Raw genomic sequence first — 26,010 nt, 5'->3', positions numbered from 1 at the left:
ACGTAATGTGTGGACCATCATTAAATCCAAAAATAAAGTTCATTATGTATAATTATGTGTAATTAAAAGTTGATGTTTTACTTAGACCTGTTTTGTTTTCAAAAAGGTATTTTTTGCTTTTAAAGGTATGCATTTATTTTGCCTTTCTTAGTCTACTGGCATAAGAATAAGCTGCCAATAATTGACATATATGTTTATCCATATATGTGTATATGTACATTCATATATGTTTATGTTTATGTTTATCCTTTTAGTAAGTAAGAAAGTGTCCAAATTTTCGCTGACATGAAAAATGTCTCTCTTTCTCTGATTTGTATACGTATAATATGAATACATTTGTGTTTGAAGCTGATAAGCAGTGAAAGACCAAAACTCTCAGAGTGCCACAGACAAATAAAGAAATAGACATAGATGAGCGATAGCGTCTCAATAAATACCATTAAATGCACTGATTTTAAAAATATCATTTGTCATATCCTACTTTTAATTACATTTTTCTCATTAATTTATTAAATTACACTATTTTCCTTTGCTGTTCATTTTTTCCTAATTTCATTTATTTATTTATTTTGGATTTTCACAGTTTTGGTCTTTGATATTAGCCAACCAAATTTATGATATCCGTTTTAAGTTTGTTTCCACCACTGAAAAATAAGCAGCCAAATTTTAGGTAATTATCTCAAAATAAGTCAGAAATTCTTGAAAGTTTGACTTATGAATAGTTATTTTTGTTTGTTTATTTTAGTGGCAGAAACAAGCTGCCACAGATATAACACTGACCTCTGAGTAAGATATATGTGTGTGTATATATATATATATATATATATATATATATATATATACACACATATATCCGTATATATATATATATATATATATATATATATATATATATATATATATATATATATACGGATATATAGAGAGAATTCGACTGAATAAAGAAATACACAAAATAATTTTTTGACTAAGTACATATGATCTTTCAAATATATAATATCATTAATGTGTGCAGTAAGATTTTCCTCTATAGTTGTAATGACTGTGTTTTTCTTACCTATGTCCTACATGCCATGTGTTCTACGGTCAACTCGCGAGATCATCTGGCTCGCGGTGCTTTGGTTTGGCACGTGTGCTTTTTTTTTTTAAGTGCGGCTCTCAGCTGCCGAGGCGGATGATGATGATGGCGGAGCTGGTTCAGGGACAGGCCTCGGCGGCTCAGCCCGGAACGAAAGATGACTTCGCAGACACGATACGCCGGGTCCGACAGGTAAAATGCTCTTCAGCGAACACGAGAGAGACGCTTTCGCACCGTAGACAACGTGTTTGCGGGCGGAGCAGACCGAGACTTTGGTTGGGGCATCCCAGATCCTAAACTATAAACACCCCTTTTGCACACTGCGAGCTGGCAAGCTAACATTAAATAGCTGAGACGGCATAGCTGAGCGGACAGATTAGAGTTTATAGAGAGCAGAAAACGCTTTTATTCAGCGTCAACGCGGTGAAAACGACCCATAAAGATATGTTTGTCACAAGACACGACGGCTTATTGAGGTGTCGAAGTTTGTGCTACTTTAGGAAGTTAAGTGAGTCCACTGCAACCTGTTGTCAACTCTCAGAAGTTGCAGTTAGCTTGGCTTGCTAGCTGACTAACACAAGTTGAATACCCTGCAGCTCGACACCACGTGACTGAAGCTAACATTTAGTCAAGACTTGAAGCCCAATACGGCTAAATTCTCTCTACGGGCTAACTTGTTAGATTACAATGTTAAGTTAGCTTCAGTGAGACAGCTTTAAAGAGGCATCATCAAAGCTTAGTGAGTAACTGAATGCATCGCCAACGATTAAACTACCTCGTTTGTTACGCTTGTATTTTATTAACTCTTCCATGTGAAACGTGTGGCGTGTGTTGGACATAAAAACACTAGCGAGCAAGTTACTACAGCTCGTGTTAGCTAGCTAGCGTTTGTGGCAGTGTGTCCTCGCACGCAGCGTTGGAGTTAGGCCATGTAACGTAACGTCATCTGTTGAAATAAGCCCCCCTCCACTACTCCTGTTATGTACACTGGATTTTTCCACTGCTCCTTGAAAAATAATAATTAAAATAAAATGCAGTTTCGTCAGAGATGCTGTCCGGTGTCTTTTTGTGACCGTTGCAGACATGGTCACTGGAGCAAGCTATCAATAAGTTGATCACATGGAGCTCGCTCTTTGCTGCAGGCTTAACTAAAAACACTTGTAGTGTGCAAACTGGACTTTACTCTATGGCTACTACTGTGCCCCCCTCCAACCCCCGTGAATTATAAACCCCACCTGAATATCTTAACCACTAAAGTTGTGTACTCAAATACTTCCACAGCAGCCCAATGCATTTTTTTCTCAAAATATACTAATATAGGTCAATTTAATCTAGTTTGGAGCCGACATGAGCAAAAACATACTGAATGTATTTCACTGTCTCACAGTATGATTGTTTTCACATTATAATCAGTTCTTTGGGGGGGGGGGGGGGTGACTATACACACACAATTTAAGGTATACAAACTTTGTTGGCTTTCCTCTCAGAATTTTGCATTATCCTTTACATTTATAAAAAATAAAATAAAATTTAAAAGTACTTTAAGCTTGAGTACATGTAGACACCACATACAACACAAATCAGATGAACCTGGATTACCCCTTTTTAAAGCTGCATAGACACCGAAAGCTATTCACTCGTTGCACATTGCTTTGAAGCTGATGGCTGGTCAGTTGTAGACATTCCAGGCTCTGGTGCCTAGGTGACCCACTACCAGGTCATACGTCGGTTGCTTCAGTTACTCATCTGGAAGTTGATCTCAGGTCGCGCCCATTCCCCCCTTGCCCGCAGTTATTTTGCCCATAGTTGCTTCATCAAATCTTATGTCATTCACATTCTATAGTCTCTGGTCACCACATCACTGCAAATCGCTTCCAGTGTGTACATAACTAAAGTTTGATGTGTGTTACAGAAGTTGACTAGAGCACTACGAAGTGCTTTTGGGGAGACGTTAATGTGACGGAACAGCAGCAGAAACTAAAACAAACTAAATACGCTTAAAGAAACAGAGGATTTATTGGTGTTGTGGGGAAAAGATGCAAAGTAATGTGCATTTTGATTGCATGGTTTTTATAATGCTGTTAGTACAACTATGCTGTTAGTCATTTACTGTTAGCTTGTCACTTCTGCAGCTGCTTTGTCACATTATTGTCTCCCTGAAAAACATTTCCGTTGTGAAGGTTTTCCTTGTATTTCCATTGTTCATTCAACTTTCGTTGCCTGTGGACTTGGGCTTGCATGTGGCCAGTCAACCAGGGTCGTTGCCGTAGTCAACATTAACAATACTACTTGGTTAAATGTACTATTGTTACTTGTACACCTTTGAGTGGCTTTGTAGCGTAGTGGTCTGAACAGTCACCTCACAAGTGAGAAATCCTTGTGCTGATCCCAAGGTTTTGTCTCTGGAAGGGCAATATAAAAACAAAAACAAAGAGAAAATCTGCCAGATGAAACGTATGGAGCTACCCACTGTGGAGCCCCCTTGTAAAAAGGAAGTAGCTAAAAGTAGCTTTTAGTATGTCCACATGCTGGTATATTGTTTTGCCAATTCATGCTGTTGGCTGTGAAAATACAATTAAAATGCTTCTATAAGGTGTTATAGATGCATGCATACAAGTAATGGGCCATTTTAGACCTTTGCTAAGTGGGTTATCAGCAACAGGGCAATGTTATATCATGTATAATTTAGCTTTTGTGGATAGAAAAGAGATGTTGTCCTGAAACTAAAACAATAGGATCGTTTCCTTAAGGTGGTGTAGGTGCATAAAGGATTAAAAAATTAGTATTTTTTTTTATCCCGTTGCTACATCGTTGCTCGGCAACTTTATGGCATCTTAAGCCTAGATTATACTCAGTTGCAGACATGGACAGCTGGGGACCCGATGGCAGAATAATCATTCCTGTTATACTTTGACATACGCTTAAACTCCGCCACCTGGGGAGCCTGCGTAGTTGGTGCATTGTAACGTAAATTCTCTGCGTGCAAGTTCACACGGGCAAAAGCAACCGGCTGGCCCACAGACATCTACAGGGGCCCTCGCGCTAACAGTACATTGATGAAATTTACGTCACTAGTGGACTTGTGGACATGTAAAGTATAATTCCTGCTAGGGCTGTTCAATATAACGATAAATATCGGATGACGATATGAAAACGTCTATAATTTCATTTTACGCTATCGTTTGTTTCGTGGTGTCGCAAAATATTTTTTCATCGTTTTGATGGTCACTGTAGAATTTCTTAAAGTTCTCTCTTTATCTTATATTTAATATAACCACACTACGGACAGACAAGCGACTGTTTTTATGCATTGTCGTTAGCAACAATGACGGTAAAGCCATCGCGTGACTCCGCCATCCGGTTGTTTATTGTGAAAGGTTTATGTGGAAAATAAAGCTGAAGATCCGGTTGACATTTTTCAAAATAAATGGAATCACGTGAAATAGTATGCAGAGTGTTTACGGATGAGATGCTAAAAAGAGCCGTCAAGTGCTAAAAAATAGACCTTAGAACACGCCGTGTAATAAATACTCACAAAGAAAATTGCGGCCGTTTTTACTTATATAACACTCAACTCCAGGTACACGATGCCCATACATACATTAACACTTCACTCAAGTCGAGTTGCCCAAGATTCACAGAATTTACAGAAAATGTAAAATTTTTGTTATAGATAGATAGATAGATAGATCTCGTTGTCAGGACTAGAGCAGGGCGATATGACCAAAAATATCTATCACGATATACATTTGAAAATTTGCGATAACGATATAATTGACACTAGACAAAATACTTTACAACTCCTCAACTTTATAAGTGCAAAAAAAATCAATGTATTTTGCACTTACACAAGCAGCTTTTTAAGTGCATTAAAGGTATATAAAAAATTTGCAGTGCAAATGCAAATCCTTGCTGACAGTTTAACCAAAAGGCATTTCCAGTGGAAATTGGCCAACATATCCTCAGCATAACCATGTATAATATCCACAAAACTTAAAAAGAGGTTATACACACACAATACGGTAATATTATGTTGAAGCAGAGTACATTTCACTCCGCGAGGCTCCTGCCTACGATAGCCGTAATGCTCCGACAATCCATCAAACGGTGCAGCTTCGTAGCTTAGCAAAGTCGTACTGAAACATTTGACAGATTTTCGAGCGCCGTGTACGACATAAAATCGTTTCGAGGTCAGTAAACGCAACCAGAATTCATATATAAGGCACACGGGATTATAAGGGGCACTGTCGATTTTCAGAAAAATCAAAGGATTGATTTCAAGTGTGCCGTATTTACCAAAAAACACGGTAATAACAATGGCCCGCTAGCATGCGCTACCAAAAATAGTGCTTTGTTGTGTATCTGACGGACGAAAGCCAAACCAGTCCCACACCACTGAAGTTGCAGCATTTTTACAAACCAATTCTGGTTCATCCGTTTCATTTAACGATCCACTTTCGCTCTTCTCATTCTGCGTCGCAGCCATGTGCGTATGTAAACAAAGGCACTGTGTATGCGCGTTTTACACATATTCTATCGCGATATTTCATTTTCTTATCATTGCCCAACATTACACCGGTATTACCGTGAACGGTATGATATGGCCCAGCCCTAGTCAGGACGATAAATGTCTTATATCGGGAGATGAGATTTTGGTCATATCGCACAGCCCTAATTCCTGCTTTCGTATATTATTCATAATTGAATTTTTGTGAATATGAAAATGTTGTCATAAAAGAAATTATGTAATTTTATTTTATTTATTTTAAATTAAAGGTGTTACAGGTATATGAATGGAAAAACATAGGCCATTTTAGTTTATTGCCAGGTGGTTGCTAGGCAATTTGTTGATGTCATAAGATAATCTGTAAATAAAAACCTTCAGCTTAAGACATACCTGTATCAAGCGTAGTTGCTCAACACCAAGCTTGGCACAGTTAGAGTCACTGGCACACAAAGAAACAGAGATTTCTTGTACCGTAGTAAGATTTCTTTAATGTACAACAAGAGTTACCGGTTTGAAAATGTTACAACACCACCAGCAATGCAGCCAATGTCCCTCTAGGTTTCTGTGAACGAAAGTTGCAAATAACCCAGTGGAACTGAGTAAAATGTTGAAAACTGTGTGTAACTGCACCAGTTAGCACTATTTTGATGTTTTGGTGTTTGTTTTAAAGGTGGATGTATGTCACCAGTTTCTCAATATACTGGAATATAACCAAGCAACTAAGGCCATGTGCTAAGCTACACTAATCTGATCCTCTGTTTGCTACAATGTACATGCCACAAAGTAACCCATATTTCAGGCACATTTAAAACACTTAAGTTTCACACAGCTCCTCAAAAATACAGGGAATATTTAACTATTAGCATAGGACCACTATTTTGAAACCACAGACTAAATTATTGCCATCTTTCTGTTAGAATCCAGAAGTAGACCGTGTACATGTAGCTTAACAGATATGAAAGAAAAGATTTGACTGTGTGATTAATTGCAGAGAGCCATAAACAGTTGAATGAAGCACCAATAATCTGTTAGTCTCTGCCACATTTTGTTTGTGGCTGGTCCTAAATTGCAGATTTGACTCGCTACACTAGTTCCCTTAAGTGGCACCACATACTCGACAGAAAAGAGAAGTCATCCCATCGTTTTCTGTTTTGTTTTTTTGTGCATCATGTGACATTGATGTGGCATTAGTGTTGTACGGCTTGTTTTGTGTTTTTTCTTACTCTATTGTGTCATTTAAGTTCCCTCTGATGCAGCTAAAGCTAGTACCTGTTTGTCCCTGCTTGGGAGCAGCTGCTGAAAGTGACTGACATTTAAATCTTGGAGCCGAAATGGCTCAGCAGTACATTTCCTATTTTCTGCTTTTATTAAATGGTCTTGAGCCATAACAACAACAAATCACATTAAATTGCTAGTCTAATTCACCTCTGCAATAACCCCCTATTTCCCATTATCTCAGTGTTGTTAAGCCATTTTAATCCCTAAATAAGTATTTGACATTTAACACATTTGTTTTTTATTAAAGTATGAAACCTGACTGACAGTAGCAGTTTTTCTTGTTTTGCATAGCTGCTCTGCAAAGGTTGCATTCAAGAAGTGAAACCCGGAGGACAGGCCAGGCTGCAGTGCTGTTTGCCTTGTGGCCTCACTGGACACAGAAGGCTTTCTGCTGATGAATATGAAGTGTGTACCCTTCAGTGAGCCACCATCCATGAGATGGCATGCCTGTCAACCTGTTGCATCATAGATGTAGATTTCTACATTTGTTCAATGTCAGGGAGTCCAAAAGTCAGAAAGGGGGGGCAAATGATAAATTAATCTACACCTCTGCCCACAGTTAAATCTTTTTCTTTCTTTTTTTTCCCCTCCTAACATTATTTAACTTGCACTAGTTTGCTCTCCTGACCCACAGCTGCAGGTTAACGGGGGGGGGGTCAGGCAGTACAGAGCAGCAGGGGAACAGTAGCTTAACTGAGAGTATCCGCAGTGTTGAGAGCAAATTCGAGCAAATGCATATAGACTGATGTGGACAAGATGATAAACTTGAAGCTTTTCTACTTTTACAATAAGGTTTGAGTCAGCTCCTGTATAAATGCAGCATGTGGCAATTGCTGGTGTTTAAATTGCCTTAATTTATGCTGGATAAATATTAAATTTTTTGAATTATGTAGTTATTTAGCAGTCTGCTAGTGCCGCTATGATGATGGCACAAGGACTAGGTGATATATCGAGTTTTTAAATCTATCGATATATTTTTATACGAGATAAGAGATGTGACGATATCATTTATATCAATATAGTCTATGTTACATTATAATTATACTCGTGGAGCTGCAAGTTTGCCTCTTTTGTCTCTACGCTGCGTTACTCCCCCCCCATCGTATCACCTGCAGGTAATGACAAGATGGACACGGCAGCTATCAAAGAGGAGCTGGTTGGTAAAAAGAAAACATTTGGAGATTGCTATTTTAGTGCTGCAGCGTTACACTCGTTAAAATGACGTTAACGCCATATAGGGCTGTTCAATATAACGATATATATCGGATGACGATATAAAAACGTCTATCGTTTCATTTTACGCTATCGTTTGTTTTGTGGTGTCGCAAAATAAACTGTTTACGGCAATATTTTTTTCATCGTTTTGATGGTCACTGCAGTGGCTATATTAATTTCTTAAAGTTCTCTCTTCTCCCAGTCTCCTGCCCCGAAACAAACTACCTTACAAAACTCGTATACCGTATTTTTCGGACTATAACCTTACACTAAAATCCTTTCATTTTCTCAAAAATCAACAGTGTGCCTTATGTGTGAGTTCTGGTTGTGCTTACTGACCGCGAACCGCTTTTATGTGGTACACGGCGCTCAGCAATCTGTCAAAAATGCTTTGGTAAGCTACGAAGCCGCACTGCTTGATTGTTGGAGCATTATGGTTACCGTAGTCTGGAGCCTCGCAGCGTAATGCATACTGTTCTTCAACGTAATATTACCGCATTGTGTGCGTATAAGGACCACAAATGGCACCTGTTAAGAGAAACGGTTACGAAGCGGATTTCAAACTCCAGGCTGTCAGTCACGCAGTAGAACTTGGGAACAGAGCAGCTGCAAAATCTGTCTGTCTTTGTTATTATGCTCAGCGTCTTTTAGTTTACATTTTGACTGCACAATTGTGAGCGTTTTGTTATGCACAAAAACAACACTGTTTTATTTTATTTATGGAGAATTATTATTTAATAAATGCTGATAATTTATTTCTGAGTAATTTTTTTCATGTACATTTGCGCTGTATGTTAATAAAAGTGCCTATGTGAGGTCTGGGACCGAGCTTTGACTAAGAACTCTCTTTTTGTTCTTTCTTTATGGCTTTAAAAAATATCGAGATATATATCGTATATATCGCCATCCAGCTAAAGAATATCGAGATATGAATTTTAGGCCATATCGCCCAGCCCTAGATGGCACCAGCTTCCTCAAACATCAGCAACAGTAACCATGAGGGTGGCTAGACAAGCTTCAGTTAGAAGTTAGCCTTAGCCAAGCTAGCCATTTTTTAGTTACTTTATTCATATACAGCAGATGTATTAGTTGCCACATTGGTCAGCTTGTCACAAATTTAAACTGTACAGGCAACCGCGTTGTTCTCTCTGGATATTTGCATAACGTGTGTTTATTGGCTAACAGTGGCTGTAGAGTACTTGAATGATCCGATCTGGCTGGCTAATGCTAGCCCCAGTTATTCAAAAATTAAATTTTAGCATGCCCAAAGCAACAGCCATAATTCAATATGCCAATGTAGGGCTGCGCGATTAATCGTTAGAAAATCGCGATCTCAATTCATACTTTTGTGCGATCTCATTTCCAAATGACAACGATTTAAAAAAAAAAAAAAAAAAAGACAACGATTGTACCGCATTTTGATCCGGGACGTAATCTGCATGAAAACAAGCGCTCACTCGTCCTGCTCAGCAAATGACAAGGGCGGAGCCTTATACCACGTGATACAGGAGCTGGCTGCTAAAATTGGCAGGGAAAAAACAACGGAGAGCACGTCAGGGATGACGAGAAAGTGACTGGAGAAAATCCATCCCGGTCAACCACCCAAACATCAATAACGGGAACCTTATACAGCGCTTCCCTATACCCGTCGAACTCCCGCAGGCACAAAGAAATTACGGAGGCTATTACTTATCACCTGACCAAAGATATGGCTCCCATCAACACTGCAAAACGAGGGATTTAGGAAAATGATCAACACCCTAGACAAACGCTACACAGTGCCGTCCCGCAACTATTTTTCTATTGTTGCACTACCTGCTCTATACACGCAGTGTCGAGCAACGGTGGAGACGGAATTTCAAGCAGTACAACATTTTGCGGCAACGACAAAACGTGAGACATTTGTTGTTTTTATGTTTATTTATTGTTTTTATGTTCAGTCTCAACTGTTACGAAGTTGATGTGCAGTTAATAAGTGCAATAAATATTTATACTGGAAAAGAAAATCGTGAGAGAATCGTGATCTCAATTCTAAGCAAAAAAATCGTGATTCTCATTTTATGCAAAATCGTGCAGCCCTATGCCAATGCTTGACATCACCCCACTCTACGTAAGCAAAAAGTGAGTGTGTTGAGTGCCTGATTGGGAAATTGTAGTTCAGTGGTGGAGGTCTGTGGACAGCTTCAGACTGCTCATCAACCTGCAGACAGCGTCTGATGTCAGAAAGGGGCAGTGTCAAAAATACGTGGTGCGACCGATGTGTGGTACACTCTTGGTTATAGGTTTTGCATGGCTCCTGTTCCTGGTAACTCCGCTGTCACTCCCTTCCCTATTTTGGCCCACTTATCAACCAGTTAGCAGTCTTCCACATGGGACATCATTGCAGTTGGGATGCTTCTACATAAGGGAAGAATTTCTGCTTTTATTTGAAACTACATTTAGGTTAATGAAGATCTCTGCTTTGTCTCGTTTACTTTTAAAATGATTTCTCACAGTGAAAGTTACTAAAATACAAAGTTAGGACTTTGTAGAGATGGTTTTCGAAAAGCTCAGCCTCTCTCCATGCGGGAAAAAAATCAGCTGAGACGAAAAGATGTGCATTTCACATTTCAATTTCTAATACAGAAATGTGTGTTTGTGTTGTTACACATGTACTTAAATGCCACATCACCATGGAAAAAACAACCCCACACCTGCTTCCCTTTATGCCTCCTTATTTCCATTGCAGGCCTCTCACTTCATGAAGTGGATAATTGTCCCTGAAGGTGATGGGAAACTCTAATTTCCATCACTATATTTTCATATCGGGGAAGAAATTCCAGTCAGGCGCATATGTCAATTCAGTGTAATTTCCTGTAATCCAATACTTTTGTATGGAAGGAGAGGTTGCAGATATAATGGGGGAATGGAAGATGCAGCCGGTGCTCACAAGAAGATTTAAATGTCGATCATTGCAAGCATCTAATTTAGGCAAGTGGCTGATTTGGAAATAGCTTTAAATCAGTTTTTGAGCTTTAAAGCAAATAACTGCACTCTTCTTGTACTTTAAAGATGGGCTCGAACACTTTCCATCACTACAAGAAAACTGGGTAGTGAAACAAATGTTGCGTTGCTAACGTGGAGTGCTGAGCCTTACAGCTTGTTTGGTAATTTAAAAACAAGTGCTGGTCAAAGCTGAGCGTATTGTTTCGTTATGTTTTTTTGGGGGGGGTTTAGATATTCTGTGCTATATTTATTTGCCAGATTTCCCTGAATTATATTATAATTTAAAGAAACTGAAAAAATAAAGAAAAGTTGAATGTGCAACTGTTTGGTGCAAGTTGCATGATTTGTGTGTGGGGGATATTGTGGTGTCCGTTAACAGTTTTCCCCAACAGCCTTCCAATTTTGCAGATCAGTAGCAAACTAAAGTCCTGCGCACAACCAATGACGGCTTTGTACTTCTATCTGTTGTAGCTGTTTACTGTCACCAGGAGGCAGTGTCACAAACACCTGGTCGGCGAGCTACTCTTACTTGTGATGGTGTTGGTCCGCCAGCAAGGCACAGAGAAGTGGGAAGTTACAACATACAAAGAGCTGAAGTGAAACGGTGTTGAACAATGAAGTGTGCTTGTCAATGCTGTATCATTTTTGATCTTTGGGTTTTTTGGAAGTGCAGTTGGACCAGCAGCTGACCAAAATTGCCTGACATTTATGCTGGCTGTCAGGCCGCTGGTTAAGCCGAACCCTGCGTTGTATATAATTGCAGTGAAATTGTGTTGCTGTTTGCTTTTTGGTTTAGTCACTGTGTGTTTTACATAAAGTAAGTCCTTTAATTAATTGCTAGCCGGCCCTTTGAAAGAGATTCAGTTTTAAGCCAACGAAAAGCATCAAAGTCATAACAAATGTTTTAAAGAGCAAACCGACAAATCAAGTCATATTTTGTTGTTGCATAATTTAGGGCTTTTACAAGAAAATGCAATTGTGATGGTAAAGGTTTCGGCCTAGACTTATTTTGCTTGGTCTTCTCAGTTTGCGTATTTGCAAAACCTTTCACTGCTTCTCCAAACAGGATTGAGCCTCCGCTCCAAGGACCTGGGAGTCTTTGTCGGTGTTTTAGGTAGCTGTTGTGACATATCTTGTCAGTTGTGATATTGCAATGTACTTTGATCTTTATGATTTATTGATGAAAGCTTGAAAACTTTAGCCAGTGAGAACTAGAATATGACAGATGTTTCCAGGAAAGCATCACCATCGATCAGTCGTTTGAATATATATACTGTCACAGATTGCAGCTGTCAAATAGATAACACCCTAGAGAGACCAAACTTTGCTCCAAAGCTGATGCTTTAAATCAAGCAAGAAGGAAAAACGAGGTGTCACACTTATAAAAGGTTGCCCAAGATTATGTGTTGGAAAGGAAGTGTATGTTGAAAAGGTATCATCATGTATCTGCTGTTTTGTCCGCAGATGACAGCCAAGATGGGAGGAGACCAGATGCCCAATATGAACAGTTCGTCTCCAGTCTTGGACCCCTCCATGTATGGCTTTGGAGGCCAGAAACGTTCACTAGACAATGGAGGTGAGTCTTCAGGATATATACGCGCACACGCCACACATTTTATAACATACGTGCTCACTTGCCCCTTTTGTTAGGTACACTTTGGAACCACTTTTGACTTCAGAACTGCCACAATCCATCATGGCGGAGATTTAATGTTACTGAAAACATTCCTCAGAGATTTTGATACTGACATGATGGCCACTCACAGCTGCTGATGATTTGTCATCTGCACATCCATGAACTAACACCACATCTCAAAGGTGCTCTGCAATCTGGTAGCTGAAGAAGTAGTGAACTGAAGAAACAACCACTTTATTTGGGGAAAAAATAAAACAAAAAAAAAATGCAAGAATAGCCCAGACGTCCCAGTTTTACACTAGCACATGAACGCAGCTTACATTTGTGGATCTATGCAACGCTGGCAGTGTGTAATATTACTTTTTAAAACCCCACATGGGCATATGACATCTGTGTCTATCAGGCAAATCATGCACACACATTTAAGGTTTTGTAAGTGAGGGAGTGTATTTTTAAACATTTGTATACAGACAAAGCTTTTTGAAAGGGAGACTTTGTCTAATTTGTGAAGCCGAACTTTATAAATTGTGCGTAATGATCAGTATTTATTCCGGTGTGGATTGAAGCATGTGCTTGCGAGTCCTCAAAAGTTGCCGCATCACTGCACACGTTAGTAAATCTTAATTTATGCTTGTGGATCATACGTTCCTTTGGAGGTCCATTTGCATCTAGGTGCATTTGAACATATGTACCTACCAAAATGGCCAGCGAGTGTATAGTTCATATGTTGGCAGCATAAAATTCATGTTTTCTGGTTCTGCAGCTTCTCTTGCATAATGTTTACACGGGCATTCTGCTGCATGAAAACAAGACGCGTTTATCACTATTGGAGAGCGATTTTCAAAATCTGGGGTATAGAGCCGCAGCAGGCTTGGTGTTGATAACCAAAGGAAAACATGCAGTGAAATTAAACGGATGTAGGGAAGTTTGTTTTGGGTGTTGTCCCTTTTCCTCACTGAACTTAATCTTTATTTGCTCTGTTTTATTATTAATGATTAATAAAAATGTTGACATGACGCATGGCTCTTTGCCTTTTTAGCTTGCAAGGGTTTGTGCAACTCTGCTTCATACTGGGCTCCACAGAGTTTAGCCAACAAACATCATTATCCAATCAGAAGGAGAAAATGAGGCATCGCCTTTTGGCGTTACTTTTCAACAAAAAGCTGTGGCAGCAGTTGCTAGAAGCAGTTAATCACTGTTTATAACAGTTCAAGTGCACCGGTGGCCAAATGTTTGCAGCACATGCCATGCCTTGTGCTTGTGATTATTTTTTTTTTTTCCATCTCTTGCTTAAGATGGAGGGGAAAACAACATTTCTTGAGTTATTTGGTGATTGGATAACTTGTACAATTTGCATCAGTAATCGTGATCCTTTTTCAGGGTTTGGCACAGAAGAAATACATTTTTCTTTTTACTCTTGCCTCTAGAGCTCTGGCTAATTGACAGTTTTTCCGCAAAATGTACAGTGAAAGCATCATGAGACCTGCTCTGTTATAAATAAACAGACGTGTGGACAGCAAGTTGGAGATCTGAAACCAGACTACGCTAAAGCTTTGAGACATTTTCATGTAAAAGCAGCTGAATTTGGTCATATTAAATAAGGAGTAGGGCTGGGTGATATGGCCTAAAATTCATATCGCGATATAATTTGAAGCATGTGCGGTAACGATATATATCGCGATATATTCTTTTCTTCTGTATAATGTATTTTCCACACTATAAGGCACACTTAAAATCCTTTAATTTCCTCATAAATCGAGAGTGTGCCTTATGTATGAATTCTGGTTGTTTACTGACCTCGAACCAATTTTGGCGTGCAGAAATCTGTTAAAAATGTTTTAGTACAACTTTGGTAAGCCGCACTGCTTGATGGATTGTCAGAGCATTACGGCTGCCGTAGTGAGGAGCTTCGCGGAGTAATCTGGGTCCAAAACTCCGTCCGCTTCAGGTCCCAAATCAAACGAACACTAAGAGTTAAAAACGGTCTAAATTATTTCATCTTTAATAAAATCATCAGCGTTGCTGCTTTATCAGGTGTAACAATTAAGTTTAACATCCAGGCATCAATGAAAACAGAATTTATTAAATTTAACGGAGTTAGAAGTTAACAGGAAGTTAGCTTGCTAGTTTCCACCTAAGCATGACATACCATGTTCTGACTGAGAGATTTTTGAAACTAATTAAAACGTACAGCTCTGCTACCACTTCCGACATAAATGAAGACAGAAAACTAAACAGCAGTGGCGTTTGCAGGGTTACTGAAGTTGGACTGCCTGGTATATAATGTTGTGCTACGTGATTGCTAGCGACACAGCTATGTTAGCATAACATTAGCACAGTGAAGCTGGAGGATGAACGCTAACTTTTTTTTCCACTCGATAAAAGTTAACGTGAGGGATTCTGGTGGTCAGGGACAAATGCAATCGCATAGCAGGATGCTATACACGGGCCAAACTTCAGTCAGGAGAACAACTGAGATTATTCATCCACAATACGAGGTTAGTTATTAATATACTGCAACAACACGGGAATAGAGCAGCTGCGAGAGAATTCAACATTAATGAATCAATGTTACGGAAGTGGAGGAAGTGCAGTTTTTGGCTTTCCCCATATTTCAAAAGTGCTTCAACTCTTTGCTGTGACTGTCGGCATAATTTGCAGATGATAATGGTCGTAGCCGCTGCGATGCTTTCGACCAAAACAGGCGCAGCTTGATGACATCATCAACATGCGCTATCGCGATAGAGCGGTATAGTCAAAATCTCTATCGTTGGCCAAATTTATATCGTTTCTATCGTACATCGTTTATATCGCCCACCCCTAATAAGGAGTTATTAATTTGAATTGTAATAAATGGCTTTTCTTTCTAAACTCTTTCTGAGTGACTCCCATTCAGTCACTTTTCAGTATTCACGGTTCTGTGTAGAAGTTGCCAAACTGTCTGTGTACATTTCATCTGTGTAGGAGGAACTGTTGTAATCTGAAGTGTTTTTGTCTGCTTGGACCTGACGCTGCAGTGTCGTGATTTTTTTATTTATTTATTTTTAACTACAACAACAAAACATTGCATTTTTCTATGCCTTTCACACAAAACAAAGATTTGATGTCTTTCATATCCCCGAAGTGGAAACGCGAGACATTTATCCTGTCGTCTTATCTCGTCACAGTTGTTTGTATGATAGTTCCACCCTGAATGAACGGATAAGAAAATTGTATGCAATTCTGGTTTAGGTTTATTTGCTACTGTTATTGTTTGGATCGCTGTGTGCTCAGCTTTTTCTCAGTCAAGGTTTTTCTTGCAGTCTGGAGGGGAAATAACAGAAATTGTATCTGTGTATCACTGCAGTTAATTATCAAACAAGTACACAGGCACTCGAGGCATTCAGACTTTATCATCCAGTCTTGTCCTCGTACGAGTGAGACACACACCTTCCTCGTTTATATTCATAGCGGTCCCATTCTTAAGCGTTAACCCCAGTGCTTTTCCAGAAGAAGTGAAATCAGTGCAAACAGCCATAAAATTGATTGAACCCACGAGATATCAACTCAGGTGTTCACGTCCATGGCAGCACATCCTCCAGTGACCCTGCAGGACCCTTGCTTGGTGCTACCTGTCAAAATTCAATTCAGGACCAGCAGTCGCTGACCCGGCTGCTGCCTCTCTCTTTCTGAGCGGCTCTGATTGAAACACTCACTCATACACTTGCAGGCCCGATTTCCATGCTGGTGAAAGCCCCCTGCTGCAGGTCAGCCACAAACATGAAGGATTGGCAGAGCCGTCCCCTCCACCACTGACTCGTTCTTTCTCATTTTGCTGCTTCGCTGGCGATCACTTCGGCAGATATTTGTGGTGCATCTGCTGTATTTTAAACCATGATCTCAGATTATTTGTCACATGTTAATTGGTGTGCTTTCCCCTCTTTTTCTCTCAGTGGGGAACCATCTCAGTGCAATGGTACATCAAAGGTAAGCAGAAAACACCTGAATATATCCTGTGTTCATAGAAGTGCACTCAGTTTATCAGTTTATTTTCTCATACAAGCACATGCATGTCTGTGGTTAACAGTATGATGTTGTGCCGTCAAAGATGAATATGAACCCAGTTTTACATGGTTATCATAAAGTTGTTGCTGCTTTTGCTTTTAAGTACTTTTGCTATAGTTTAACAGTAAATTAAATTAGAAAAACGTAAAGCAGTTTTAACGTGGACTTGTGATTATCTCATCATACAAATATTAATATAGTGGTGGATGATCACATTAAATGGTGTCAAAGTTTAAAGTGATGTGGTAAACCTTTCTCAGTGAGTCAAAAGCTCAGGCTTATTAGCTTTTCTTTCCTACTCTTGGCTCTGTATGTAATCAGTGTGAGCAGATATTCCCTAGTATGGTCATCTCAGCCCCCTGCTGATTTGGCTGCAACCACAGAAGCTCCACACACCTGCTGTTCAAACCCTCTGTTTATGAGCAACAGCCATTAACAATAAAGTTAGCCAAAATTTGTTTCTGACTGTGGGTGGACACCAAGCCTTAGTAATAATATTTTAAACTGTTAGTCATGCAAAGCTATTAATGTCCAAGAATAAAACAAATATGGTACTCAAATTGATCCTCATAGGTCAAAGCAAACCTTTTGGTTCAAATTGTAACTTCCTCACAATGTTATAGCCTCAAACAAAATAAAATGAAGTAAATTATGTGCCCTGTGATGGACTCGCAGGATGTGCCCCAAATTTCAGAAGTTATTCTGTTGATTGTATAGAAAACGGTCATTAGTTGTAGTCCCAATAATTTCAGCATTATTTCTTTTGATGTGTACAAGATGTCTCTGGCAGAATATTGATCATGTACCAATTTCTCTCAGGGCTTTTACAACAGAAGACTTCAAAGTGCCTGATAAGATGGTGGGATTCAGTAAGTAGCCTAACATTTGACCTGTAATCATCAGTATTGACATTCTGCTCAGTTTTTGGGTCAAAGCACTGGGCCTCAATCTAAATTGTGGGGCGGTGGAGAAAAGTTAAATGCTGAAATTTCTCTCTTTTTGCTCAGTCATTGGAAAAGGAGGCGAGCAGATCTCAAGAATTCAGCAGGAATCAGGTTGTAAGATCCAGATTGCTTCAGGTAAGTCCAGTTTAATCATAAAGATAAACATAATATAAAAACATGGTGGCAGTGAGGTCTTTCAAGGTGGCAAAACAAATGTAGTAACACATAACATGGTCACTTTTCATTTTGTATTTAAATACTGTGCCGTGTGCGTTACTCACTTTTATTGTGTGCAGCAATAAAAGATGGTGGTGAATGTTTCCTCTGAGGGTCAAACTGTGGATGGAAAGAGGTTTGACATAAATTAAATGTTGACGAGGTGAAAAAGCATTAAAAAAGCCCAAGATGAAAATTTAATTTATTGTATATTTAAAATGTACAATATAATATATTTCAAACTCATCTTCTGTTTTATTTGGTCTTGTTTTGGTGACACATTGGGTTTCTCCAAAGCTTCAGCCTTCCATTAATATCTTTTTTCTTTTAAGTCTGAGCAAACTTGCTAATTTTTCATGATTGTATTTTAAAGATACAATTTATGCTAGCAGAAGCCTCGTGTCTCTGCCAGAGGCCGTTCTGCATTTGCAGCATACCTGCAGATTAAGAAAATAGTGAATTCAGGATTTTGTATAGAATATTTACCTGAACTTTTTGTTTTTATCATGCTTTAAGTTTGCATGAGCAAGCTTGTACTTTTGTGGACTTAAAGTATGATGTGATAAGATCAATTACTAAGTTTTCTGCTAAGGCTAGCAAACTTGGTTAGTAAGCTGCATTCACAAACTATAGCTGAAGCTCACATGCCTGCTAATTAGTGCAAAGTCAAGGACTAATAAAATATTAGAAACACTCAAATCCTGGAGCGCAGACTTCCTGGATGTCTGTTCAGGCTAAATTTCACTGTCAGATTCCAGATAGTGAAAGTTGGACTTTAACATGTGTTGCTAACTTTTACCATTTAGGGAAGGGGAAGAAAGTCTAAATGCAGGGTTGTTGTTTTTTTGTTTGTTTTGTTTTTTAAACCTGGTTGTAACCTATTGCATAACATAAGAGCCAGTCGCAAGTGGACTTTACACTTTAGAGGACCTGCAGTTTGTGGCACTTGTCATTTTTATTTTCCAGCCTCTGTCTGTGGCTCTCGTCTTTGTTCTGCCATTCATTTATTCTTTGTCTTTGAGCCTAGTACAGAGGGTTTGGGAGTTTTGTTTCGTTTTTTCCTCCCCACTCAAGCTAAGTTAACAAAACCGAGGATTGTCTTCACATAGTTTGTCCAACATTGGTTCCAGTGTTACTCACACAACTATCCGCACTGTTTGTGGGACATGCGGTGTTCGCCACATCTCAGGCTGTGGTTTGTTATCATGTTAAGTTGCAAGTTTGTGAAATATGTTGCTGAAAAATGAAACTCACCTTTTCTAACATGCAATGCCTTCATTTTTTTATTGCATGAAACTAAAACTTAACCAAAACTACTTGTAAGTGCAAAGATTTATTTTTTAGTGATGCGTTTCTTTTAATTGTCTGTTTTCTTGCAGACAGTGGAGGCATGCTGGACAGACCCTGCACGCTGACTGGCAGTCCAGAGAACATAGAGTAAGTCTCACATTAACTTTGACAGATTAGCTGGAACTCCACATGTCATTAGGAAAGTGTGCCCTTTTGTCATTCAGGGCATGAACTCCAGTCTCTTTTCACTTGAAATGCTGATCAGTGAATGAATCACCTGAGCTCATCTTTCACAACTGCAAAGCGTTTTCTTTGGGGGTGGTTGTGCAGGTTGTAGTGACAAATCCCTTGTCTTGCTCTTGGCTCCATCCCTCCAGGCAGGCAAAGAGGCTTCTGTGCGAGATTATCGAGCAGTGTAGGTATGGTCCAGGCTTCCACAATGAGATGGACGGCAACAGTTCCATTCAGCAGATCCTGATCCCTGCAAACAAAGTCGGCCTGGTGATTGGAAAAGGAGGAGAGACCATTAAACAACTGCAGGTCCGCGAGTAGGCTGCACTGCACTGATAACACAACACATGCACTACAGTAAAAATGAACCATGGTGATGACCTGATTTTTGAACTTCGTATTATTATTGCAACATTTTGCATACAGATTGTAGGACTATAAAGATTGCAAATGGAGAGAATGGGTTTGGTGTTTAACAACTGTTGGAAGTTTCAGGGGACACGTCACAGCCCTGTTGCACAGGGTTAAACTTTATTTTATTTTTTAGAAGGTGGTTTCGTGTTAGTCTGTTTGAATCACGTGACTGTAATTAAAAATATGCCTTGAAGTGGTAACTGTCTGCTTTATCTGAGAGTTCTGCAAAAATGACACTAAAAGCACAAAGCCATCCTCTAAAAGAGGTCTGAGGAAGAAGGAAGCAGCTCTAGTTCTAAATTATCCACTGACTTACAAACTGCATCTTTAGAACAGATCAAATTAAGGTGGTCAAGTTGAAATTGATTTCTTTAGACCAGTTCTTTTGGGACAAACTTAAGGTTTGTGTGATTCTTCATCGAGCATTTAGGAATGAGTAAAGTGTTTGACCTGTCCAGTAGAAACTGACCCAAACTGAAATCAGCTGCACTCTGTTTTAAGCATTAATCACTGGAGTAAGAATAAAATTGTAACAATCGGAGGGCCCTTTTCAAACATTTTTCAAGGGACTTGTTTCAGTACCAGTGTGTGTCTTGAGCCTTGTCAAATGCAGTGGTCTGATTGGTCAGATATCTTTGCTCACATGTAAACAAACAAACAAAAACAAGCTTGATTCAAAAGTAAATGCCACAAATTTATCCTGCAAAAGTACATGGTTTGTGTGAACAGCTGCATTCAGAATAGTTTTGTTTTAGTTTTTTTAACAACAAAAAAATCATCCTGTTCTTTGAGATGTGCTAGAATCTCCTCCTTTTTGGAGCGAGTAGTATTTTGTTCCCCAGGTAACTCTTTGGTGGTTGTTTCTTCTTCTGTCTGATTGTACCCCTGCAGGAGAGAACAGGAGTGCAGATGATAATGATTCAGGATGACCCCATGCCCACTGGAGCAGACAAGCCCCTGAGAATCACTGGGGATCCCCACAAAGTGCAGGTCGGTCTCAGAAGTGCTCAGTGTGTGCCACTATCTGTCCTGTTTTACACTCAATTTTACACATTTTATGCCTTCAGCCTTCGACTCAAAACTTTTTATTTTTTTGAGGAGCGGGTCAGTCCGACTTGGCTTTGTTTCACATGCAGGATTGTTTACCCAGTATTTGAATTTTCTTCTTAGCAAGCCCGTGAACTTGTGGTGAAGCTCATCCGGGACAAAGACCAAGGGGAGTACAGAGCTGGCAGGGCAGATTTTGGCTCCAAAATGGGTGGAAGCAGTCTGGACGTGAGAGCCTTTTTCTCTGCTTTTCAGCTTCAGGACAGCCAGCTAAATTTGCTCATAGTACATTTAAGCGTTCTTCATTTTCCTTTCTTTCTGTCAACATAGGTGGTTGTGCCTAGATTTGCTGTTGGCATCATCATTGGCAGGAATGGCGAGATGATCAAGAAGATTCAGAATGATGCTGGGGTCAGGATCCAGTTCAAGCAAGGTAAAGAGGATTGAACAAGGCCTCATTTTGGCCATTTCTGCCTAATACGATTGGGTCTAGATTAATTACATCACATACAAGGGAGTAGCTGATGTGCATCTGTGGTATTTTAATTAAGCTGTCGTAAAATAAGCTGTCATCATTTGTAGTTAATGTAAACTGGTAGAGTAAGAGGTCAAGAAAGCCCTTAAAATCTGACATGAACGACACACAAAATATGGATTTAGTACAACCACGGGCTCTTCAGTGTCTTTGCAAGTGCTTGAAATCAAATTTTTGTACTTTATTATAATAATTTTACATTTGTAAAGTGTTAAACTTGTACATTTTGGTCCTTATCAGCCTACCTGCATGTAAAAGATGACAAAATTATAGTTGTAGTGGTGATGTACTTTACAATCAGTCACAGAAAAGCTTTTTCTGAATTAGCCCAGCTGTCAGTAGCTGTTCATTCAGAAGTTACGGTTTTGTTTGACATGTCTCCTGGAGTGCGTGCGTAGTTGGTGCATTTTCATGTAAATTCTCTGGAGACATGTCCATGCAGTCAGGGAAAAAAAACAGGCAGCCACTAAAGTTAGAAACATATCACCTATATTTTCTTAATTTAAATTCAGAAAAGTATATAAAGTTTTCATGCAGTTTAAGCTTCTCTAAAATAACTTTTCCTCCCTTGAATGTGGTTGTTCAGATGACGGTATCAGCCCTGACCGTGTAGCTCAGGTGATGGGACAGCCCGACCACTGTCATCATGCGGTCCACCTCATCAATGAACTCGTTCAGACAGCTCAGGTATGTTCTTCTTAGTCCCCATGTATTTGCATCTGTTCATGCAAAGTTGGCTTTAAATATTTAATTAGACAATTTGTTTATGAATAAATTTTATTTATTTTTTTTAAATGTCCATCAGAGCAGTCGCTCATATGCCGGGATTTTTTTTTTCCCTGACCTCCAACAATCTGTCAAGTTCTTTTGTGTCTTTATTATAATGACCTTTCTCCTGTCTCCTCCTGACAGGAGCGAGATGGATTTGGCGGCGTAATGGGACGTCGAGGGCGAGGTGACTGTAACATGGGAGGGCCTGGAGGTCTGCAAGAGATGACATATGCAGTACCAGCTGATAAGTGTGGCCTGGTGATTGGCAAAGGTAAGGAAAATGTTCTGGAGATATTTAAACGCAGATAGTTTTTCTTTTAAATACCACTGACAGACACTTAAGCACAAGATGCTGTTTTTTGTATTTGTTTGAGCTGACGGTGCATAAGCCTGATTAAAATGAGCAGACTTGATAAGAGTATCCAGCTCAGCAGATTGCAGTTTCCATTTTAATAACTGCCGTTTGGTGTCCTGCCTCTGAGAGAGACTGATGAGGAGAGGAGGGGGTGAGTGACCACCCTCCTATTATCCCTCCAGGGCTCATGTATACAGCACAAGTGGCATTCATTGGCTTCACTAAGGGCTTAATGACGGGGATAATGCGTGTAATGTGACATTAATTGTTAAAGGTGCATAATAACAGCCCTCAATCATGTGGAAGGCTGCCTGGCATCTAATGAGGGTCTTTCAGCCCAATAGAGTGCAGCGAGGGAATGAATAGGAGGAATTAGCTTATTGGCTATTCATGCCCACTCTATTGCCAGCTATTTAAAAGTCATTGACCATTGCATTGGAAGGAGCTGTGTGTGTGTGTGTGTGTGTGTGTGTGTGTGTGTTGTATGCTAGGATGGATGCTGCCTTAGTGTGTGTGTGTGTCTGTGTGGGGAAGGGCGGGTCAAAGGGGGCCTCTTTACCTAAGATAAAAACATGGCAATAGAAATGTCAAGTGGCTTTTGTGCATGTAGTGGGGCGAGGGAAACAAATAAACCTGGGCGTTGCGTCCCCCTCTCTGTGCATTAGCATATGAAGTGGGCCAATATGGTGGAGATGGCGGTGGGTCTGGGTGCTGTCAGGCATCCCTTAAAGGATGCAGTGATTAATATCTTTACGATGCCATATGCAGCTCATTGCCCCTCTGTTCTGACCTCATACACACCGCCACACCGAGCTTGACGAATCAAGCCACCCACCAACCTACTCAGATTTACCAGAGCCGTGAAGTTAGTGCAAAACACACAACCAGCATCACAAAGTATATATCAGTATATCCGTACATTTGCCGTAGTACATCTGTATATTTGCTTAACTTATCTGTATATAATTGCTCTTATTGCACTTCTGATTAGATGCAAACTGTATTTTGTTACCCTGTATTTATACGTCCGACTTGGCAATAAAGTTGAATCCTAATCCGAAAGTTACACCGCACAAGTTTTAACCTGAAACATCTAAACCCACATTGGGCTGCTACCTTTGCTACTGGCTAAAATTAACATTTGTGTAGGAATTTTTGTTATTCATCATAATTTCAACCACTTGTTGTTTTGTTTGTTTGTTTTTTAATGATTTAAGCTTTTAATTATGTGATTTTGATATGGGGTTGTTTTGCTAATTTAAGCTGAGTGAGTAAATATTTAAAAGGGGCCTGTGACTTTTTCAGCTCTTCTTGTCAAAGAGACAAAAATAAACTACCAATAAGTACATCTGAGACTTAATAAAATGTTTAGTTTTTGGGGTTTTTGGGGGGGTATTTGGGTTTACACTGTTTATATACTGAATTGTTTGCACTTTTAGTCCTTTTTTTTAAATTTATTTAATTTTAAATCTCACTAGTGACAGACTGCCGAGAGCACGAAGGCACGTTTTTATCTGCTCCGTTTTTGTTTTCTATTTCATTTTTTAATTTATTTTATAACTTCTAGTGTAAGTTTTTGAACTAACCAATGAGATGTTAAAATAAGATGTGATCTCTAATTGTTTATTTTCTTTGGTAGATTCCTAATCTTAAAAAAACCCAACCCTTCATATGACTTATTTTGTAAACAGTGTTAAAAATATAAACAGTCTTCCCTTGGAGATTAATGTATTTAAAGGTATTTGAATGGGGCTACAGGTTTGTCCGTTTCCCTGCTCTCCCAGTGGAGCAGAGACTTTCACTGTTTTAAAGTAAATAAATAAATTTTTTACCTCAGCTGCATTTAGTTTGTTATTAGGCTGGTGTTTCAGTCTCTGCAGTATTTCATTTTATTTGGCCTTCTTGGACAACAAGTCAAATGGTGCATTGGTGTTTATCCCATAACACGAGTCAATACCCATCCTTATTTTTTTTTAAGTGGGAAAATACTTGCATGCAGTTCAGCGAATATACATTTCTATTTGTATTTTAGAAGTTTTATTTATTCCACTATTTCAGCTATAACACCCAACTGTAATTTCATATAAAGCTGAATTCAACGACATTAGAAACATCGTTGCCCATTCTGCTAATTCTACTTTCCCTTAATGCCACTGGAAGTTTTATTTTCCCCACCAGCAGCTAACCAGTCCCTTGGCTTCGCCCTGAATGCCGTCACCAGTTGCACTTTTGTCTCCCCCTCCTTTTCTCCACCTCGCTAAACCAGTCTCATTAATAAAGCCTGTATTATCTGTCCTCACTACAGCCCAGTCCATGAAATGAATAGTCGGGGTCTTCATTGCTCTCTGCTGTCTGACTAGAAGAGCTCATAATGGCTTCATTAAGGCAGAAGTTTCATTTGGTTGACAATGGGTTAATGGCCCATGTGCAGTCTTTTGGCAGCAAGGAATAAGGCTACCGGAGGAGGAGAGGTTTTTGATGAGCGCTTTCATTCGGAGGTCAGCCAGGGTCATCAGAGTGTCAGCCACAAGTGAACAAATATGTAATTGATGTTGGGACAGCCCCGGTGTCCCCCCGGGAAGCACCCTCGGAGACCCCCCCCCCCTCCACCTCTCATCACAGAGGACAACACCGAGTCAAGAATGAAAGGGGGTAAAAGAGACAAACGATATCCCAGAAGGAGGATACGCTTCAATTTTGGCCCCCTTTCTCCTGCCAGCTATGTTTCATTTCTCCCTGCTGGTGTAATTGCTCTCCCCACACGTCGGGAAGCTGGCATCCGATGCAGAGGAGGGGCTGTCGTGCAGGAGATGTCTTCCTTTGTTTCCTGATTTGCATGGATGTTACAAGAGAATGGTAGATAAGTGGTGAGACACATGCCGTATTTTTCTTAAGGTAGCACTCTTAGATTTGGTCAGAAAAGAAAGTTGGCCCAGTGCTCGCTCCATGTGTTGTGGAGCAAAGCACCGAGTCGGACCTCAGAGAGGTTACGATGACTTTGGTCTTCATGCAAACCCTGTAAGACAAACTTGACGGTCTCGTATTGAATGACCAGAAAGTGTAGTGAGCGACAACCGTTTTCTTCTCTCATTGCTTTAGTTTTGATGAAGTCACACACAGATATCATTTCCTTCACTTATCAGGTAATAATCTAATTTAAAGTAAAGACCTTTACACGCCGGCTGCATGAAATCTGTGCAAGTAGTTCATGCGTTCGAAATATTTTTCAGACTCGCCTTTGTTTATTGTTTTGTTTTTTGATACAGCCGTGCACACTGATTTTTATTTTTTATTTATTTAATTATTTTCATATCTGAATAAACCGATCTGGCCAATCAGATCATTACACTAAAATAATACAGCTTTACATGTACAAAAGCCGTCGTGATACAGCTCCAACTCTGATGAAACCACCCTCATGTTCAGAAACAACAGGACCAGCTCATCATCGCTTGGTCTCATCT

At 39.6% G+C, this 26,010-nt stretch overlaps 1 protein-coding gene across 1 annotated transcript in view; it reads left to right on the top strand.

The window, feature by feature from the left end:
• Positions 1–1,145: 1,145 nt before the first annotated feature.
• The window catches only part of fubp3 (far upstream element (FUSE) binding protein 3), a 29,694-nt gene continuing 4,829 nt past the window's right edge, over positions 1,146–26,010 (top strand). The window contains exons 1-12 of the mRNA XM_084935293.1: positions 1,146–1,270; positions 12,528–12,639; positions 16,632–16,665; positions 17,563–17,612; positions 17,751–17,822; positions 19,283–19,340; positions 19,571–19,733; positions 20,730–20,828; positions 21,009–21,113; positions 21,216–21,318; positions 22,007–22,107; positions 22,333–22,462. Of these exons, the coding sequence (XP_084791419.1) occupies positions 1,175–1,270; positions 12,528–12,639; positions 16,632–16,665; positions 17,563–17,612; positions 17,751–17,822; positions 19,283–19,340; positions 19,571–19,733; positions 20,730–20,828; positions 21,009–21,113; positions 21,216–21,318; positions 22,007–22,107; positions 22,333–22,462 (1,123 nt within the window). The 5' untranslated portion in view covers positions 1,146–1,174. The remainder of the gene's footprint in view (positions 1,271–12,527; positions 12,640–16,631; positions 16,666–17,562; positions 17,613–17,750; positions 17,823–19,282; positions 19,341–19,570; positions 19,734–20,729; positions 20,829–21,008; positions 21,114–21,215; positions 21,319–22,006; positions 22,108–22,332; positions 22,463–26,010) is intronic.

This window comes from Perissodus microlepis, chromosome 7, assembly GCF_051167445.1.
Source record: "Perissodus microlepis isolate ML-2025 ecotype Zambia chromosome 7, ASM5116744v1, whole genome shotgun sequence".
Taxonomy (NCBI): Eukaryota; Metazoa; Chordata; class Actinopteri; order Cichliformes; family Cichlidae; genus Perissodus; species Perissodus microlepis.
Note: the sequence above shows the minus strand (reverse complement) of the source record. Positions and strands in the feature narration are given on the sequence as shown.